The sequence below is a fragment of the Drosophila rhopaloa genome, unplaced genomic scaffold, assembly GCF_018152115.1.
Source record: "Drosophila rhopaloa isolate 14029-0021.01 unplaced genomic scaffold, ASM1815211v1 contig_115, whole genome shotgun sequence".
NCBI classification, from domain to species: Eukaryota; Metazoa; Arthropoda; class Insecta; order Diptera; family Drosophilidae; genus Drosophila; species Drosophila rhopaloa.
Genome location: NW_025334990.1, coordinates 10548582 through 10568900, shown reverse-complemented (window position 1 = coordinate 10568900; position 20319 = coordinate 10548582). Strand labels below are relative to the sequence as shown.

Sequence of the window (20319 nt, the reverse complement as noted above, 5' to 3'; positions counted from 1 at the left end):
TCCAAGAGAGAGAGTGAGCCTTTAATGGAGACCACTGACTTACCGCATTGTGACGCCTTCTGGGCGGCGATCGCTTGTTCCACAGCGCCTCCAGTTGGTCAAAGTGCTGCGATTGGGCCAGAGCCGCCTGCTCCGGCCCCAGATTCGCCTGGGAGGCTCCGGTCTTGGTCTCGGCAATCTTCGAGATCTCCTCCATGCTGGCCGACACACTGAAGCGGCGCTTCAGTCGCTCATCCACCTGGGCCATCATCACGGAGGAGGTCAGGTGGCCGTACTTCTTCTGCCAGGTGTACGTGTCCAAGGAGACCTCCTTCTTCAGCAGCCGCTTCATCTGCCGCTTGGGACCCTGCGGTCGCAGATCTGCAAGGATATGTCGTTTAGATATTTCTAATCGCTGTATTTACTTAGTTTTTAGTAAATAAGTAAAATCATCGCTGGAGTAGAGTAGTAGATGGAGTAATACTCTTGGGACTTTTTGGGTTTTATTTTGAATAACGATGTATTCAATATTTAGGGAGGGGAGGGAGGTCAAAAATTGCCACAACTCTGATGAAGTAATATATGGATGGCTCCTGAGAAGTTATGCTTATGTGTTACTTAAGTGTATATATATCACATAAGTAAAAGTTAAGAAATAAGTCTTACCCTCTACATCCTTGCTGGGACCCGAATACGTGGGCAGCTTGACGTACTGCGCCGGGGTGTTGTGCAAACAGATCACGGGCATATTGTAGCTATCCACCAATTGGACCAGGACTCGGGATACCTCCAGACTGATGTCGAAGTTGGTGAACGCCACATGCATTTGGAGCGAGGTAAGAGCTAATCCACGCTTGGTCTCCCAAACGATGAGTGTCTTGTCATCGCTTCCGGAAACTGCAGTGGAACCTGTTGACAAAAAAACGGTTTAAACCAATAAGTTAATAATAATATCTTTGATTTTAGAGAACCAAATAACTATACAAATATTAAATGATCTCACACCCAACTCACCATCTGCCGAAACTTTAACTCCAATGACAGGACCCAGATGTCCTGCCAAAGTGTGCACCTCCTCGCCGGTGAGCAGGTCCCAGAGGATGAGATTCATGTCCTTGGAGCCGGACAGCACCTGGGTCTTGTTGCTCACCGAAACGGCCACGCAGGTGACGGCATCGCTGTGCCCCACCAGCACCTGGCTGAGCTTACCGCCCGTCGCCTGCCACACCTTCAAGGACATGTCCCGCGATCCGCTGATGATGTGGGCACTATCTGCACTAATCTCGAAGCAGGTGATCTCATCCGAGTGCGAAACGGAGTACTTCTCGTCCTCCTGCGTGAGGGACCAGATCTTGAGGGTGTTATCCCCATTGGTGGAGGCGGCAAAGCGCATGTTGTTGGTCACGGCCAGACTTTTGTAGGGACCTTGAATGGTCTGCAGTAGATTGCCCGAGTGGGCCATCCAAACAAGAAGCAGGGAATCCCGATCCGTGGAGATTACCCGTAAGGAGTCCATCAGGACCACCACCTTGACCACTGGTGCAGCATGTCCCTTAAACGAATGACTGATCTCACCCTGAGCCAGGTTCCAAATGAGCACCAATCGATCCTCGGATCCAGTGGCCAGGAACTCGCCATTCGGCGCAAACTTTAGGCAGGACACACCCGCGGCATGTCCATCCAGAGTGCACTGGTACTCCGGCGTATTGATCCTCATCAGGTGGACACTCCGCCCGGAGGCGATGGCCATTTGCTGGGAGTCGCGGGACAAATCGAAGCAGGTGATCGGGGGCAATGTGGTCGATGGCGATCGCTGAGCCTGCGCATGCCGCTTCAGGCTGCGTTTGCGGCGCGGATGACGCGAGTAGGGATTCACGTAGAGCTCCTCGTTGCGGAACGAGTAGAAGGTGATCTTGTTGCCACCGACGGTGACCAGGAAGTCGTCGTTGTCCATCGCATGCACTGCGGTCACTGGACCGGGATTTGGGGGCATGGATCTTACCAATTTTCCGGCATGCATGTCATAGATCAACGCCCGTGTATCATCGCAGCCTACCACACACCGCTGACTGTCCTTTCCGATTGAGATGGTTCGAATCTGGTGGTTTTAATACTTAGGATTAACATCCAGGAAGAGGTTACCTCCAACTCACCTTCGACTTGTGTCCCTTCAGAGTATGCAACTCCTTGCCGGTGGCCAGAGTTCGAACATAAAGCGCATTATCCTCACACAAAGCTAAAAGGAAAACCTGAAAGAAAAAAAAAAGAGTTAGCATAATTTTAATATTAAAGTAATATTAAGGACGCACTTTTCAAATTCATAAAAAGGAAAAAACTGTTTTTCCCTCAAAATAATGTATAATTTTTTCCCTCATATACTTTTATTTTAAATTTCAATTTTTAAAAGCCTTTAAATATCATTTTGTGATGACCACTTGAAAAACATTTTTGTGCATATAAAATTTCCGATGGGAAAAGAATGTTGATTGAAATTATTTTTGTTTCATTCTGAGTGATTAATTAATAATATTCCCCATAATTGGGGATTGAGTTCTCTGCACATTAACCGTCGTTGAAGAGGTAATCGAAAATTAATAAATTGCATTTTATCCGGCCAGTGACAGAGGCTGAAATATTTCAATTTAAGGCCAGCTCACAGGAAGCTTTCCCAGGGGGCGGGTGAGGGGCGTGGCCGGGGCAGTGCCGTGCCACGAAGCCATCAGGATGCAGGCCAAAGAGCAAGAAAGTTGATTTCCTTTTGCCATTTTCCTTGGCTAAGAATCCTGCCCAAGGGGCTCCTCCCCACAAACTAAAGTGCCCTCGTATATGTATGTATGTAGTGCCCACAGAATCTGTATGCATGTATTCATGGCTGTGTGAAATTACATTTCAATTTGGGAAAGGAGGAACCCTCGCCCAACAGGAGATGTCCTTGTTATCGCGAAACAATTTTTCCGCCTGCTTATAGGCAATTTTCCCTCAATTTTCACCAGCACTTTTGTTTAATGTGTGAAATTGTATTTTCCGTTGCGGCAAAGGACACCACGAGTTTTTCGATCTGAAGGAGCCCACCAAAGTCCATGGGTAATTGAATCGCTCTCCAGGTCTATTTCTTACCTTTGTCTCTGGCTTTTCAGTTTTGTTCTGTTGTCTGAAATGCGAGATGGCTTTGGCACTCGGAGAAATAGTATTTTTTCATTTTGGAACTTTGATTTTTAACATGTTGTAATCGGTATAAATAACTTAAAATGTTTAGGGAGCAAACTAACATATTTTTGTAGGGGTATGATATAGACATATTTAACATCGTTGAATATATAATTTAATAGTTTATTTCTTTTATTTAGTTTTAAGTCCTGGTCACTATCACTGCTGGCTATCAACTGATCTCGCTCTCCGCTCACAACTCGCACCAACCCCCAACTCTCTGATAGAGTTTAAGAGTGATGAGAGCAAGAGAGAGCCCAGCGAGAGCAAGCTCTACAACAACAACAAGGAAGGAATACAGTAACTTATACAAAATAATAGATAGCAATCCTGCTACATTTTTTAAAAAGAGAGGATAATAGAGAGGATTACAAATCACAAATTAGTATTAAAAATGAAAGCTCCAAAACTTAATCATACTTGTGGTCAAATCGGAACTTTAAAATCCACAGGGACCACTTTTTTGAGTGCATTAACTGCTGAGTGGTATGTGTTATCCGAGGAGATTCCCTTGAGCCAGGAGCTGCAGCCAAGGCGCACCTTGAATTACAGTTGCTTTTTCCTGTTGTCTGTCTATTGTGGATTTGCTGGAGCAGACCAGATGGATGGGGCGGTGCTTAAGGAGCGGGAGACAAGTGGAAGCACGCATCAATTGCCAGGCGTTGGGATTGGATGGGAATGAGGATGGGAATGGGGATGGGATGGGAATGGGGATGAGTATAAGATGAGATGAGATGGGGACACGGCACAGTTGCCATTGACAAAGGACGTCAATGTCGGGGAGTCGGGAGTTGCCCGCCGGTATCTTGATATTATTTTGCGTGCCAAATTGCTGCTAAGTATGCAATACTTATTGATAGAGGCAGGCACGAACCTACACATACACACACACACACACACACTTCTGGTTTTTTGTCAAGCTGATTGACAACAAAGGATTTGGCGCGTAATGCGTCCCCAAGCCGAAATCACTTATTAGAATTTCCACCGGAAAAACCCCACCCCCGCATGAAGTTGCCAAGTCACCCAGCTTTATCTGTCATATCTCAGCGAATCTATTTTCTCGTCCATCCATTGTGTTTAGCTTTAAACTTGCAGGATTTCAGTCTTTTTCCATGTCGTCTCTGGCGTTTATGTTCCTTTAAATTGCGCTTTTGCGTTATTGGGTTACTTGGGACGCTTCACTCAAGTGGAATATGGCTTAAAGCTTGGCATTCTCTTTTTGCGTTCTCGCTTTTTATTATATATTTTTCTGTCTCGAGCGCAGGAATTTCTTTTAAAGCTTTGCAGCTGAGCATGATGAGCAGGGAAATCCCCTTAAGGACTCAACTTTTGTCTTTGCCAGAAGTTTGTTTCGTTAAATTTGAAAAGCCACATAAAGGGCGGGGCGTGAGTATGAGCTGAGAATTCACCAAGGATGCACTTGTCGAATTTAAGCTAAAAAAAACCCTTTTTCTCAATTAATTTTGGGCTTGCGAACTCACCGAATTCCAGGAAATGTCAATGCGGAGCACGGGACTCGTCATCTGCATGGTATTCAGCAGGGAGAAGTTCTCCAGGTCCCACACGCAAATGGTCCTGTCGTGACTGCCCGAGATCAGGACATCGCAGGCCCCGGCTACCAGGATTCCACTCACCGGCCCGCGGTGATGGGTGATACGATGTCTCTGGAAAAACAATTGAAAATATATAGTTTTAAAAAGGAAAATTATAAGAAACACCGACAAATTGTACGACTAATTTCTTTTTATAATCGCCTAAAAATGTAACCGAAAAAACATTTACATAAACATCACAAATAACACTTCTTTTACTTTAAAAAAGATTTTCACCTTTCCTTCCAAAAAAAAAAAGATAGTTTACTTTGTTTACCAATTGGCCTGATTTTTATGCAATTTGTAAAAAGTAGTATATACAGTTTTCTTTGTTCCCTTATTTGTATATACTTTGTGGATAAGAGTATGTTATTTTTGACGTTTAAAAATAAAAATCACAGTATTCTTTTTTAAATAAAAGTCTCAGGTCTCTGAATAAAATGATTTAGGTCTGACACACAAAAAGGAATCGGAGGCTAATGAAAATGAAAGTGAGTATTTCCAAGTCCCACGAGACTTCTGAAGGACCTTTACGTGTTTTGTTTTCCACACACAAAATTTGATTAGGAAAGGGACAGTTGCTTTATCATCTAAGCTCATCGAACGCTACTAATCGATGTGGTTTTAAATATTAATCACTGGTAGTGGAGGGGAAGCTTTGTTACCAACCGACTTTGACTTGGCTTGCGTGTCACATGTGGTACCCTCCATTTTTTTTACCCCTGTTGTTTGTCACATTTCGTATGCATTAAGTTAATTACCACCTAGCATGCCAAGTTCCTCTTCCCAGGAAGCGGTTGCGGAAAATGCCAAAAGTTTGATAAATTACTTGATTACTTTAATAAAAGCAAAAAACCGCCGGCGACATGAATGGAAATGCCGGCATGACACGGCGTATACGTTATATCGTAATTAATTCAATAAGTGCCCGCAACTGCAGGTGTGTGTGTGCGTGTGTGGGTGTGTGGGGGTATGTGTCGCACTTCCGGTTCTAAAAAAAGAGTATTGCACCCCTGTCTAGAGTAGCGGAAAAATGGTGTAGGGCTTGCAGCAGCTGAGTCAGCGAAATTGACTTTAAAATATGCCCGGGGCCAACCGAGTGGCAATAAATCTAATTTCTATATGTGTGTCAACAGGACGACGACAAGGACGAGAACAAGGACACCGTGTTTTCCCCCCACGCCAACACACACCCACGCCAACACACACCCACACACACATCCACATACACACATGCTTGATATGCAAACATGGGGCATTGTGGGTAATCACAGTTTAATGTGTGCGTCTCTGAAATATCTACTTAGCATGACTTATGGCGGGGCGGAACCGGAAAAGTGGAACAGGACACCACCGGCAGCCTCCTGCCACGGTTCATTTGCCAGGCCGCGGAATGTGTAAACCCTTGTTCAACAAACAGCACACACATGCCAGCCAGATGGCATACACCCAAGCCGACCCCAATCCACAAATTCCCACCCATTCCCACCCACTCCCACCAATGACCTTGCCTTCTGTTTAATGAAAGCATGCAGCATAGTTAGGTGGAATTTATTTTGGGCCAGAGAAATTATGCAAATGCATTCGGTCTGTTTGATCTGGTTTGCGGCGAGGTTTTGCAATTAGCTTCGGCAAATGTACTTTTCATTGCCCAAAATGAAAAGCGTTCGACGCATTTCAAATAGAACTCAAATAATAATTTATTAAACCAAGCGACATGTTGTTTGCTCTTATTTAACAAGAGTCAATCGATTTCAATTACAGCAAATTGAAATAAATGTGTAAAATTGAAAAGTTTTACATAAAGTTGTGAACTTTGGTCGAATAATTGTAAATAAATTGTTAGTTTATGGAGAAGACTGAAGCTATCAAAAGATAGCAAACAAGAGAAGCCAAGCATTTGGGTCAAGACAATAACGCTGTCTTTTTGCCTGTCTGAATTTTGACATTTTCTGTAAGCTTGCTTTCTTTGTTTTAAATTACTTCTGTGTAGTGCGACATTTAATGTACAACTGTCATTTAAATTTTAGAAGGGTAGAAGCTGATAAAGAAATAACTTGTTTTCTTACATTGAAAGAAACTGTAAAATTTACTTTAAGAGTATTCCTTTAAGTTTTGTACCTAAATTTACAGCTTGCTAACTAAATATTACAAAAAGCACTCCCAAACAAGCATTATTAACTCATAAAGAAATAGCTTTTTAACTAATATTAAAAGAAACTGTAAAATTTCCCTTACAAGTATACCTTTAAGTTTTGTACCTACATTTACTGCTTGCTACTTAAATATTACAAAAAGCACTCCCAAGCGGCCATTATTAACTTTAATAACACTAAATATTTAAGGGCCTGATTTTGGTCAACCAAACTATGGTTTTTACGTATGAACAAATTTCAGTACCGCCACCGCATAAAACGTTTACAAATTAATCCATGCATGAAAATTCCTTGAAAAGCTTCATATAAAGTCGCCATTGTCCCGCTTTTAATTCGCTGGAAATTACCATTACGTCCCCCATTTATTGCTACATGTCTGGGCCATTGTGTTTGGGTTTGCTCACCAGTTTGCCGCTGGCCAGGTCCGTGATGGCGATGGTTGCATCCTCGCTGCTGCTTATGATGAGCGTGTTATTGACGCCAGCTGCCACGCCCGTAATGGGAGCCGTGTGGGCGTTGCTAGGATAAACGGAGAAACGGAGAAGCGGAGGATGTTTAGATAAATTACGCCTGCAGAGATTTACAAATTACGCTCGAGGCGACGAATGGGAAAATGGGAACGATAAAGAGTACACAGTGACATATGAAGTCCATTAATCAAGGAATAGAAATAAACGCTTCTAAAGTCAGCAGAAAAGTGATGAATTAATTAAATTTAAATGGCATGAATTATTAGTATTTCTTGTGTGAATGATTTTATAAATAAATATCTGTGGTTCAGAAATGCTTAATATTTTGTTATGCAATATAGGTTATATTATAAAATAACAAAAATACTTTTTGAGCTTTTATTTTGAATATTATACTTTATATAGATACTTTATATATATATTACTTTTTTTCATTTTTTGTGATTTTATAATTTGATTATTTATTGAACAATAAATCTTCTAATATATTTTTAAATATTTACAAATCTCGTAATTATTGAAGAATTATGAAACAAAGACCATTAAAGCAAGGAATTCACTCATACTTATTTTAATAAGTGTATTTTGATAATTTAAAGCTAAAGAGGGTTTTAGTTTTTCTTAAAGAAATCCCCTTTTTCTCTTAGTGTACTCACTTAATGTGCGCCCGTCGCTCGCGGAACCCTACGTGCCACACGAGCACAGTGGCATCCTCGGAGCCGGTCAGCAGCAACTCCGACTCCGACTGGGGAGCCACCAGGAGGCACGTGACTGCCGCAGTGTGTCCTGCCGCAAATGGAGGAGGAACAGATGTCGGAGATTAACTCGCCTGATGGCGGCACATTCCATTACACCGCACTTACCCTTGAAGATGTGCTCCAGGGAGTTGCTCATGATGTGCCACTGCTGCACGTCGCCGGAATTGGTGGCCAGGATGAGATGCTGCTTGGTGGGCGCCAGCCAGACGGCACGGATGCATCCCGTTCCGGACACCGTCATCGTGCGGATCTGCGAGGGCAGCGGGGCGGGCAGCCAGCCGGTGAGCGGTACGAGGAGCGGCACCGCATAGCCGTCGCACCAGGCGGTCGCCGAGCGGACCGTCATGCTCAGCAGCGAGTTGTCGTCGTCGTCGTGCTCGCTGATCGGACGCAGCCAGGATATCAGCTGGGATCCCAGCTGCATGGGGTCGCGGGTGAGGACATCGCTAGACTTCCGGATCGTGTAGTAGATCAGCTCGATGTCCCTGTCCAGGATGTAGCAGCGCACGTGCTCGATCAGGCAGCGCAGGTAGCTGATCGACACCGTTTGCACCTGGAAAACAACAATAACATGAACATTATTTAAAAATATATAATATTTTAATAGAAGTGATAGTCATGTTAAAAAAATATATATTTCCTTGGTACACTAGAAACGTAGATATAATTTAGAATAGGTTTTATTCCTATCATAATTTTGTCAATAGTATAGTTCTATTTATATTAAAGCTTCTAATAAAATATCTACAAAATAAGCGAAATGAGTCAAGCACTTAAATGCTAAATTAGACTCTTTAATGTAATATGTATAATTAAAAAGTTTTGTTTTAAATCGAATTGCATATTTAGAATCAAAGCCTAATTAGGGAAATGTTTAAGCTAGCAGGTATTGACCCAATTGGTTACTTACTTAAATTTAATTTATAAATTCTTCATTATGCATAACCAATAACTATAATTAACTGATTTCTGAATCTACTTGCTGTTACTTTGACAATACAATAAATGCCTTACTGATATTGATAGAAACATTTACAGCATTGTTTTACTTAAACAATGCACATTGAAACCCAACCCTTTTTCACTTAATGTCAACTAGTGTGCTTTCGATCCAAAGTGGGTTTTTCACATTGGTGTTAATAGAAAGGCAGACTTGACAGCTCTGACATTCTGGTAATAAAGCGACAACAAAGCTGAGTTAATTAAGTAAGATGTCCGGATGGTTCGCTACCCACTTGATGAATTCCTCTTGTTACCTTTTCATATTCCCAAAATACCTTACATATTTCCCATATTTGATATAAATAAAGTCTTCTCAATTGAAGCCCTTTCAATTTAGCCACTTTAAAATGTGTATTTAAGCAGTGTGAAATCAATTGAAATAATTTCGAATTCAATTGGACTGGGCGTTAATTAGATGCAAAATGGTTCATATTTTATTTATGCTTGTTGCACGTTTACTCTATGCACGGTTTCGATGTTTGCCATCGGGAATGCAAATATTGGCAGTTAAAAATTTATCAGAAAATTTATTTCACAAAATGGATACAAAAAAAAAAGAACAAATAAAATCGTTAAATTGATTGGCTCTCATCCAAAACAAAAAAATCAACTCGCACACACGCTCCGAGAGTCACAAAAGTTTAATTGCATACTTTCCCAACTGAATGAAATTAAAATGGAATGAAAATTAAATGAGCTAGATTGCCAAGGGAGATCAGGGAATAATGGCAAATGGCAAATGGCCAACTGCAGTGAAACAATTAGGCAAGCGAATTTAAAGAACCAACAGCTGGCCGAGCTTTGCTTGAATTTTGCATTTTCCGAACCGAAAATCCGCTCAAATTTGATTATCACATTTTACTTTTGTGAGCCTTCTACTGAGCTCGACTTCAGCTGTCTATCTGCCTGTCGTTTTCAATTAAAATTATCCAACAGTTTGGCAGCTTTAACGATTTATTGCAATTAGGCTATTTTCTACACGGAACAAAATGTAGAGCAAACAACAATCTTTACTAAATTACTACATTAAAATAAATAAGCTTGAAGAAAATTTGAAGCTGGCAATAAGTTAAAAGTCTTCTTGAAACTACATATTTTTCAGGTCACTGTACAATTTTACCACATAAATGCTTTTAAATGTAAAGCGATTAAAGGAAACGATTTTTAAAGTAAGCTATTTTCTCTCCTCGAAACAGAAACCAATCTAAGTTCCAACTACAAAACTAAATTTTTCACTCAACGATTTTATTTATGGAGTGACTGGGGCACAATCAATAATAAATAAACCATTTTTCCCCATAATTTAGTTTCACTTCCAGCTTTCACTTCGTCATCTGTGCCTTTGAATGAGCAAATTAACTTTGTGCCCATTTGCTGGTGCTAAATTTTGACATGTAAGCGGAAACTGTCAGTTTGATTGCCAAATTAGCCAGGCAATTAAGAGGAACTCACTGCCGGGGTCCACTGATTGCAGCTCCAGCTGGGAAGGGAAACAAGGACGAAACTAATTGGGGAGCTTACCGCCGCCAGCAGGAAGTCGAAGTTGCAGACAGCGATCTGCTTGAACCGGGTGGTGTCGTCGGATCGCATCAGGTGGTGCCAGCTCTCCTCCACGTGCCGCATGCTGTAGCTGACATCCGCGGCGATGGGATTGTAGAAGGTGGAGGTGTCGTCGTTGTGATGGGTGGACGATGACTTCCGCCCGGCGGAAACGGTGGACACCGCCGACAGCGAGTCCTTCTCGCGCTCCCTCTCCTTCAGGCTGATCACCGACTTGGTCTCGCAGCGATTTGACTCGTTCTCCAGTGTGCTCTCATCCTCGTCCTGCGGAAAGAACAGGTTGGCCAGCTCACTGTGCAGGCTGCGTGTCCTTTGCACGTCCATGTACCGCCGCTTGGCAACCGAGGAGCAGTAGTTGTGCCGCCACTGGATCAGCACCTTGCCGGACATTATCTTGTCGTGCAGGAGCAGCAGTAGGTCTGCCAAGTATCGGAAATAATATTTATGTTTATAAATGTGATTCATTATATGAAGCAACTTGTCTATATTATTTAAGCCACCTGGTGATTAGTGTTAATTAATAAGAAAAGTTTATGTTTTTTTATGAAAGCATAATCAATAATAAATAAACCATTTTTCTCTTTAATTTAGTTCAACTGACAGCTCTCATTTTGTTATTTTTCCATTTGAACCAGCATATTAAATCCCTATGAATTTGTATCTGACGTAAAGAATATATAATATATTTAACTATAATTAAATGTCGGCAAAGTTCATTTCCAAAAAAATATTAAATCGGTTATTGGTAAATAATACACTTATTTAAGTGCCTTTAAGAAAAGACTCAAACATTAAAATCATTATTTTCAGCCTGACATTTTCAGATTAAGGGACTTTAAAATTGGCTGTAGCTATATATAGTAAAAGAATGCAAAAATATTCGCTGAGTTTGGTCAAGAATCTTTAAGAATGTACACAAAAGACTGAAGAAAATATACGTGAAATATATGTTTTAAACTATATCCTCATCCTATCAACCCTTCTCTACACCCATTAACCCCCCCACAATCCTTTACTCACCCATCTCGCGGTGGATCTTCTTGAAGGTGGCAAAGGAGAAGTGCCCGTTCTTGGTCTCAATCAGCGACTCCGGATCGTCGGTGGGCATGAGCAGCTCCAGCAGCTCAGTCTCACTCAGTCCGTACTCGGAGCAGGTGATGTAGGCGGCCAGTCCGCTCACCGCCTGTCGGCCGTAATGCCTTTCTAGCTGGTCGAACTGCTGCTCCACGTACAGGACGAAGCTCACATCCTTGGGGATGCACTGCGGCGGGATCTTCAGCTGGGTGGCATAGTCGCCCAGACTCAGATCGAACTGGTACTCGGCGGACTTGAAGCGATCCCGCTGCATTGGGGTGAACTTGAGCTGCTCCACGGGCGTGGTGGAGCTGCAGATGATCTGAACGTTCCAGGGCAGCGATGTGGGCAACCAGGAGAGTGCGGTGACAATATCGCAGTCCAGCGGATTCAGCAGATGCAAATCGTCGATGAACAGGAACAGCACATCGTTGGCCATGTCCTCCACTTTTCTAAGCAGATTCTGGAACCAGGTGTTGATGTACAGCGGATCGAAGGAGGCGTCCTTGGGCAGATAGCCCTCCGGGATGTTGAAGATAATGGAGATCTGCTGGCACACGACGCGCAGCAGTTCCAGATTGTAGGCGGAGCGGGGCGTGGCCTTGGCAAAGCGGATGACCCGGTGAACGCGAGTGGATCCAAACCAGCTGCCCACCTGGACGTACAGGTGGCTCAGGATGGCGCTCTTGCCGCTCCCATCTGCCCCACAGATGAAGTACGGAGCATGCCGACTGCCATTCCGGAAGTTGGCCATCAGATTCTGGCGGAGCTGTTGTGGCACCCGCGACTCCACCAGAGCGGCACTGTCCGTGTGCTCCCGCAGGATGCGCAGGTGCGTCGCGTGCTCGTGAAAGATTTCCTGGAATCGCAGAAATATACAAAATATATCACTTAAATACAAATGGGACTTACATTTATCTTTATTTTATTTTTAAAGATTAATTTCTGATAAAAAATTTTATGCTTAACATAACTACAATGTACTTTAGAGAGGTACTAAATAATATGATGCCTTTAAGAGCGCAATAATTTTATTCGAAAGCGAACTATTTTTTTTGTTTCATAAAAAATTACTCATGCGCTATGTATGCTACAGGGACTTTGTACAAAAACATTTTTTATTTGATGTTCAACCCTCTCAAACCTTTAACTTCTTTTAATATAAGTCACATTTTTTGGTGGAAAATAAAACCAACTCATTGTTACCTGTACAAAAAGTTAGTATAATATCCGGGTCAACAGTACGTATGAGTGATAAACTTTAAATTCAATGCGCTGCCCTAAAACACATTTATTTCAACAAATATCTTTGGGCATGCAATTGAAAAACGTTTTAAAATCAATTTAAACTAGGTAAACGATTTTATTTAGCTCTTTAAGTATTTGTTTTGCATTTTTACTTTTAAAGTATGAATTGCTTGTTGTTTTTGCACAAATAAATTGTTAGATATTTGTGTACATAAGTGCTCAAATATGCACTTAGATGAAGCCAAGAAACATACATATAACAATTTAGGAGTGAGAAACATGAATCTGTTTAATTATCATGTGATGCCAGCTCTGCAGTAATCAATTATAAACTGTGCCAGGTAACAAGTTTAATCAACATAATTCACAGTCCGTTTATCAATTTCACATATCAATTAGATAAGTTGATTTTAGGAGTTAAACCAACGTATGCATAATTATTAAATGCGTTAAATATGCTTTAAATTATTATACGAGTGTGGTGACTAGTAGTTGAACAAGTTTAGCACTCTGTATGTAATTTTTTTACGGAATGTAATTATTTTTGATTGCGGACATATGAGAATCATTTGCATAGAAATATATTTTTGAATGTTTGCAAGCCGGTGGCTGCTGTGGTTTTGTCCGTAATTGGATTTGCAGCCACCTGCCACCGGCATACACATCCCATGTCCCGGTGTCATTTCCATCCGCCACCCCCTTTTAGTTTTTCATCTCAGACGGACCAGCTTCCGCATGTGACCTCTAAGAGGTCCTCCTTTACTCACACCTCCGAGATGTTGGTGTTTCTGCCAGCGAGTAAATAAACCCGCACATGTATTGCCAAGTGTCACCCAAGAACAGACCACGTCATCAGCATCAGCATCAGTATCCCCATCAGTCTGAATGCGAGTGAGTGGCATTCACCGTGTTTGCCACGTAACTTTGTTTACCTTTGCCTTTGCCTTTCCCTTACCTTTGCCCACCTGCTGGGCTTGGATAGGTTGTACTTAGAAAAAAAAACAGCTCACTTTGGTTATTAGTACACTAATTTATAAGGTAGCGCTTGAACCATCAGAAAATACGAAGTAAATAAAATACTAAGTGGTTAACATATAAAAACTTTTTAAAGTTTTGAAAAAATGTTTTTTTAATTTGAATTTTATCAAATTCATTTTTTTGTTAGAGAGGTAAATGACTAATATATTTACTTAAATATTAAAAGTGGCTCCTAATAAGGTCTGTTAAAAAGAATAAAGTTTTGTTTAACTCCAATTGAGTTAGAATTTACTTGCATCCTAAAACTCAATCAAAGAACCTATAAAAAAAGGACCTTTTTTTATGAGTTGAAGGTTTTTAATTTCTTTGTAAATTCAATTACTCTATCTGTGTTAGATACAATTTTTAATAAATATTCCATTTTTAGAAAATATTACCTAAAACCACAACATTTCTAAAAAATTGCAAATAAATGCCTTTAACAAAGAATTTGGCAAAAATAAGTTCCATTGCGTACATTTATCCCAGGGCCAAACTTATGATTGAAATATCAAAATACATTTTTTGTGAGTGTCAGTCACCTTGTCTGGCAGTAGCATGTTTGCCACTAACAAGTAGTCATCACACTGTCCTTGTCAGGATCTTGAGCTGAGACTGAGACTGAGTCTGATTTTGCGGCGGAGTATGTTATACCATTTCTTGCCAGTAAGCGGCTTTTGCTTTGTAAATCTCATTTGACAGCATCTGCGTAATGCATTTCTCGGCGACACGACTACCGAATCAATATGGCCAGAAGCTGCTGTCTGTCGCCCCCACCTTTGTGCCCTTTTCCACATTCCTCTTAAAGCCACCTCAGTTGCCGCTTAATTAGTTGGCATTTGACTTGCTTTAATTTCATTTCAGCAGAGTGCGAGGGCTTCACACACAAGGGTTGCGCATACGACGTGTTGCACCAGGTGAGGATTATGGCGAAGTGTGGCGGAGGAAGGGGGGCTGCACACTTTGCATATTTCTTGGTTGCGGCAACGAATGCCAAAACATTTTGTCAAAGAGCAGGTGGAGATGGGTTTTTCCCTGGCAACACTTTTATCCGCATCGGTTGAGGGTGAATGGGTGGGTGTGGGATGTTGACCGGGCCTGAATGCAGTTTACGTTGCTGCATCGTAAAGTGCAAACAAGGGACAACCTGGCTGGGCGTGGCTACATTGTGCCCAAGTGTAAGTGTGTTAATATGTCAGAGGCAGTGGAGAAAAAGAGGCATGAGCAAGCCGTGAAAGGAAAACGACGAAGGCGAGGCTAGAGCTAGGAGCAGTGAGCCGGCAACTGGTAACTTGTAACCGGTGCTTATGCGCAGACAAAGAAAATTGTTGGCACTTTATTAAAAGAGAAAATGTAGCTAAAAAAGTTAAAAGTTATTTTAGTACAGGTATAAATCGGAACCGTTAATAAAGAAAACTAACTGCGACGCCTATATGTTTTAAAAATAAGTTCTCAACTGATCAGAGTGACAAAGTCTAAAAAGTTTATATATGTATTTATCGTCTCAAAAAACATTCACTTGTAAAACTCTCTTTCCAACTAAATCAGTGTTAAAAATATTCCATTTGCGTTAAAAATATCCACAATATATTTTGTTGAATAAATGTTGTTTAAAAGTAGGTTGAATTCGGGCTAAAATTTCTTTTTTCTGTCGATATCCCCTTTTGAAAACACCGAGTAAGTGTTCATTAAAAAAGTGTTTTATTTTTGTTGATTGTTAAGAGCCCCAATATTTTCTTAGTGCAGCACTCGCATTCACCCGCTAATGGCAGCGACCAGTTCGCATTACGCCTCGTCCTTCGGCGGCGACCGAGCTGAAATGTTAAATGCTTTCAACAAAAGCCAACAAGAGGTGCCGTTTGGCGGGGGGTGGGGCGTGAAAGGGGGCGGAAAGTGGCGGCGAGTGAACTTATGCAATGCAGGGCCAGGCAGAAAACCGCAACTGGAACGGAAGGCGATCTGAGTGGAGCTAAAAAGCTGAGAGCAGCGGCAACCTTCAGCTAAACGATTTCCTCAGCCATTTGCCGTTTTTGGGCCAACTCAATTCCAATTGGTTTTTATTGCAGGAAATCTCTTTCAAACTCAATTTCGACAACTGTCATATGCAAAGCATACATTTTCGGGCATCCTTTTTCCCGTACACACACATACAGCTGTGATCAAAAAAATAAAATTTAAATCAAAGGAACTAAACTAACTACATTTATGATGAAAATTTGCTTAGATTTTTTAATTAGATTAAATTGTTACTTAAATACCACTAAAAAGGTAACGATTTTGTATTTTAATTAACCAAATTAATTTTTGAATTGTACCTCCAAATATATGTTGCCATATATATAACTATTGTTATCATTTTAAAGATATTTTTTAATTTTTATTTTAACAGTAAGTAAAGACAATCATGAAAGACGTCCATAGTTTACAAAAAAAATAAAATGTAATGCTATTATTTTGATCACAGCTGTATATGTATATAAAAGAGAAATGCACACAACTTTACCCGTTGAATTTTCCTAAGAATTGCATTTGCTGAACAAAAATCTAAACATATTTCAGGTGAAAGCTGATATAAAGAGAATCTTGGAAAAGTTTTTATTTGCCCACATTCTTTTTACATTATTTTTAAGAGTGGCTTGTGTTTTATGTATATTTCCTAAATTCGTTTTATTCTGCAAATGACAACTTAATCGCTATGCACATAAAGTTGGGACCTATTCAAACTTCAAATTTTGAAAGCTCATGTTTTCTTTTTCAACTGCAAACAGACTGTTTGCTCTTTTAAATATTTATTAAAGTTTTCTTATGCCAGAAACGCTCCTTTGAAGCTTAATTCACCTGCCACATGCCAAACATTTAATTAACACGCAGCCATTAGTCGAGAACATGAGACTTTGTGGCGTGGCCCATAAGCGGAACAATGAGGGAAAACCAAGAAAAGCTCAACAAAAAAACATAAAAAAACAAGGTAACGCAGAATCATAAAGGCCTGCTCCTTTGAGCGTAATTCTTGGAATTAATTTATGACTCTTCGGTTCAGCCGTTGGCCAACCAACGAATAACAATCAGAATTGCTGTTGATTAAATAAGCGGTCAGTGGTTTTAGAGAAGTGGGGAAAGTGCTGCGAAAAACACATTTAATTTAATTCGCTGCCCCAGGCGTTTTGTTACCTGTCTGTTGAGCTAATGACCCCAGCCGGCTGGTGAAACTCACCTGCACAGTCTTTTTCCTCCCCTTGATTACGTCGGGATCATTGGTTATGTGTGCCTCGATTAGCAGGCGCAGCTTGTCGGTGACCTTGTTCTTGAACTTGCTCAGGTAGGACTCGTGGTCCTCGTTGTCCGGATCGATGGCCTCGCTGGCGGCACTCCCGGGCACCCTGTAAAGTGGCCAGAGCCTTAATTAGCAGGTAATCATAATCACAAATCTCCGGTGGCCAATAATTACATCGCGGTAACCCAACGCGCCTAATGGTTCTGACTAATGTCTACAAAATAACACTGCTGTTTAATTAACTATTCCCTTTCATTATTGATTTAAATGAAATAGTTGAAAGTAATGTAATTCGAGATTATAGAATTTAGTTTTTACATAAATATTATTTAAATATTTTTAAATGTATATAGCAGTATATATTTATAATTCCTTTATGTTTAATATAAAAAGAAGACTGCTGGAAAATGAAAAGTTTTTGATGCTTAAGTAATGTACACCGAGTAAATCACTCATAGCTTTTGAATAAAAAGGTGATTTAGCAGAACCAAAGTTTTAATTTACATAAAGTTTGCCTGAGCTAATAATGCGATTCCCTCTTTCCATTTGGAAGTGGTAAAGGTTATAATCGTGAAACTTTTTTATATGATGAATAAGAATTTTTTTAAGTTCATAGAGTTGTGATATTAATATTTTTAATAGTGAGTAACTTGTTCACTTGTGGAAGCTATTTTATTTATGGACTTGTAAGTTGTAGTTTCGGAAATATATCTTATTAATGCATTTGGAAGACTTACACCAGAGTTGTGTGATTATCGGTGGAGAGGTTCATGGTAAGTTCGTCCTTGATTTTCCGCAGTCGTTCTCCTGCTTCGACATCCCGCTTGCTGCACTGTGCGGCACGTTCTCGAAAAACTGCCAAGATTTTTTCACTAGTAAGAGCTGGAAAAGAAATTTATGAAAAATTATAAATAATAATTCAGATCAAAGGTAGTGTTACTACGTACCCATGGCTTGTGTGACCTCCCTTTCGATCTGCGTGCGTCGAAGTTGCTGAACCCGATCAACAAAATCCCCTGATCGGCCAGATGTATTGGCTCCTTGGACCAGAGATTGCAAGGCTACCTCAAAAAATCTCTGCATCTGCTGCGATTCCACAAGCCAGGCATCCACGGGCAGCAGTCTGGAATAAAGTATGTTAATCAATAACTGGTCGACAAATTCCAGATGTCGAATCAAGTGTTGGCATTTCCATATTTGCTCTGTCCCACCCTTTTCACCGCCCATCCAAATATTTGCCAAAGTTCAACTCCAATTGAGTTGCCAAACAAAACGAAAGTGGCACATGGATAATTTCAGTCAAACATGGGACAATGGAACGGAAACAGAACTTTGACAAATATTGGGGAACTTTGTCCATAACTATTTCGCTTGCAGTTGGAATTTTGGATTACTGCACTAACAAACAACAAAAAAAACCTTCAAAGCGGATTGGCGTCAATTTTTTTAGTGAGCATGTGTAACCAATCAATATTCTCAATAAACGTTTTCTGTTTTTTTGCTTTTAAGAGCAAAGCTTTACATAACATCATATAAATGTTGATGGTACTTTATAGATATTTAGGTAACTCACCGATAATCCTGCTTTAGATGTCGCTTCGATTGAGATTCGTCTTCTTCGTACCACTTGGTTAGTAATGCCTTTTGGTCAGCTGTGATCTGTGGATCGGCCAGGACTGCGGAGAAGATGTCCTCATCCATTTTCGTGGGCAGGAGCTGACGACCGATGCCATCGCCCACAAGCACCATAAAGAAGGCACTCTTCGTGTGGGCGTGGCAAATGTCGATCTCGTGCAGATAGTCATGGATCATATAGGGATCCCGCTCCAACTGATTGATCTCCAAATCGCCAGTGCCAAAGTGCATGTCCACGAACTCCAGCTAAAAAATAAATTATAACAAATTAAACCAACAAATTTCTTTTAAAATCTGTTTTATCTAGTAAATAATAGTCCCTTTTGTATAGGTAAATCATGCTAGTATCAATACATTTTACTCAAAAACACACATTTAAAGTGTTAAAAATATGTCATACGGCACAAAACTTGTTTATTTATTAGACTTTAGAATAGTAAAATATTAAAAATATTATTGCTTTGTTGTAAGGCGAAAAATTGGTTGATTTATTTCACTTTTTATTATTAAATGATTGTTGTTGTTTTCTACAGAACATATTATACAAACTCTTCCATAGTAGATGTTTTAAAATTTCTACTTAGAGTTCTTTAAAAATACTTAAATTGCTATTAAAACTTAAGGAAAGTGTAATCTTATTTGCAGGTAACTAACAAAATAAAAATTGATAGATTATTTAACCGACATCTTTACATTTCCTATATATTTGAACGTGTGGTTGTATATTAACATAATTTTAAAACCCTTAATAAAATCGGATTTTATTGTTCTATATTATTAATTATAAACGAACTTTGTGACATAATACATTTATATAGACTATTCGACTGGTACCCACCTCGATTTGGCGGTCATCGTAGAGGGTCTGCAGCTCGGGACCGACCAGCTCGAGGAGCATGCGGCGCTCCTGGTTGAACTCCTGCTTCAGGCTGGCCACGTAGATCTTGATGAGGAGCGGCTTGGGCAGGCGGGTGTGGGCGGAGGTCACGCCCCTCAGTGCGTTCAGCACGCTCTCGTCGACGGGCGCCGCCATTTACCTGGATTATTGGTTTGTTTTTCCTCGACTGTGCCTGTGATTGAGTTTGTGGTGTGCTTGCGCCTCGCCTGTTTATTTAAGTTGGCCGAAATCAAGCAGCATCGTTGCGGTTTTTCCAGAATCAGCTTCAAGCAGCCCGCAGCTTTGGCACATGTTCAACTTGGGCGGCAAATAAATTTGGTATCTGTATCTGATTCTGAGTTTCTATCTGCCAGCGGTCTCCTCGCACTCCACGCACTCAGTCGGCGGACCCACACGATTCCTGGGCATAGCGGGCCAAAAGTTTATCCTTCTCGATTGAGCTGCAA

The 20319-nt window shown here is 40.8% G+C and overlaps 1 protein-coding gene across 10 annotated transcripts in view; it reads right to left on the bottom strand.

The window, feature by feature from the left end:
• LOC108048641 overlaps positions 1-20319 on the bottom strand; it is a 42127-nt gene that overhangs the window by 4434 nt on the left and 17374 nt on the right. For all 10 annotated transcript variants that reach the window (XR_001769494.2, XM_017129425.2, XM_017129423.2 and 7 more), the window contains 15 exons: positions 19814-20313; positions 18914-19221; positions 18288-18463; positions 18078-18222; positions 17281-17446; positions 11748-12660; positions 10689-11146; positions 8271-8718; positions 8064-8193; positions 7342-7456; positions 4671-4853; positions 2133-2228; positions 994-2077; positions 646-888; positions 44-360 (listed from right to left, as the gene is read on the bottom strand). Coding sequence is in view for 9 of the 10 variants with exons in the window: in XM_017129425.2 (XP_016984914.1) it covers positions 44-360; positions 646-888; positions 994-2077; positions 2133-2228; positions 4671-4853; positions 7342-7456; positions 8064-8193; positions 8271-8718; positions 10689-11146; positions 11748-12660; positions 17281-17446; positions 18078-18222; positions 18288-18463; positions 18914-19221; positions 19814-20008 (4977 nt within the window). In the remaining variant the exon portion in view is untranslated. The remainder of the gene's footprint in view (positions 1-43; positions 361-645; positions 889-993; positions 2078-2132; positions 2229-4670; positions 4854-7341; positions 7457-8063; positions 8194-8270; positions 8719-10688; positions 11147-11747; positions 12661-17280; positions 17447-18077; positions 18223-18287; positions 18464-18913; positions 19222-19813; positions 20314-20319) is intronic.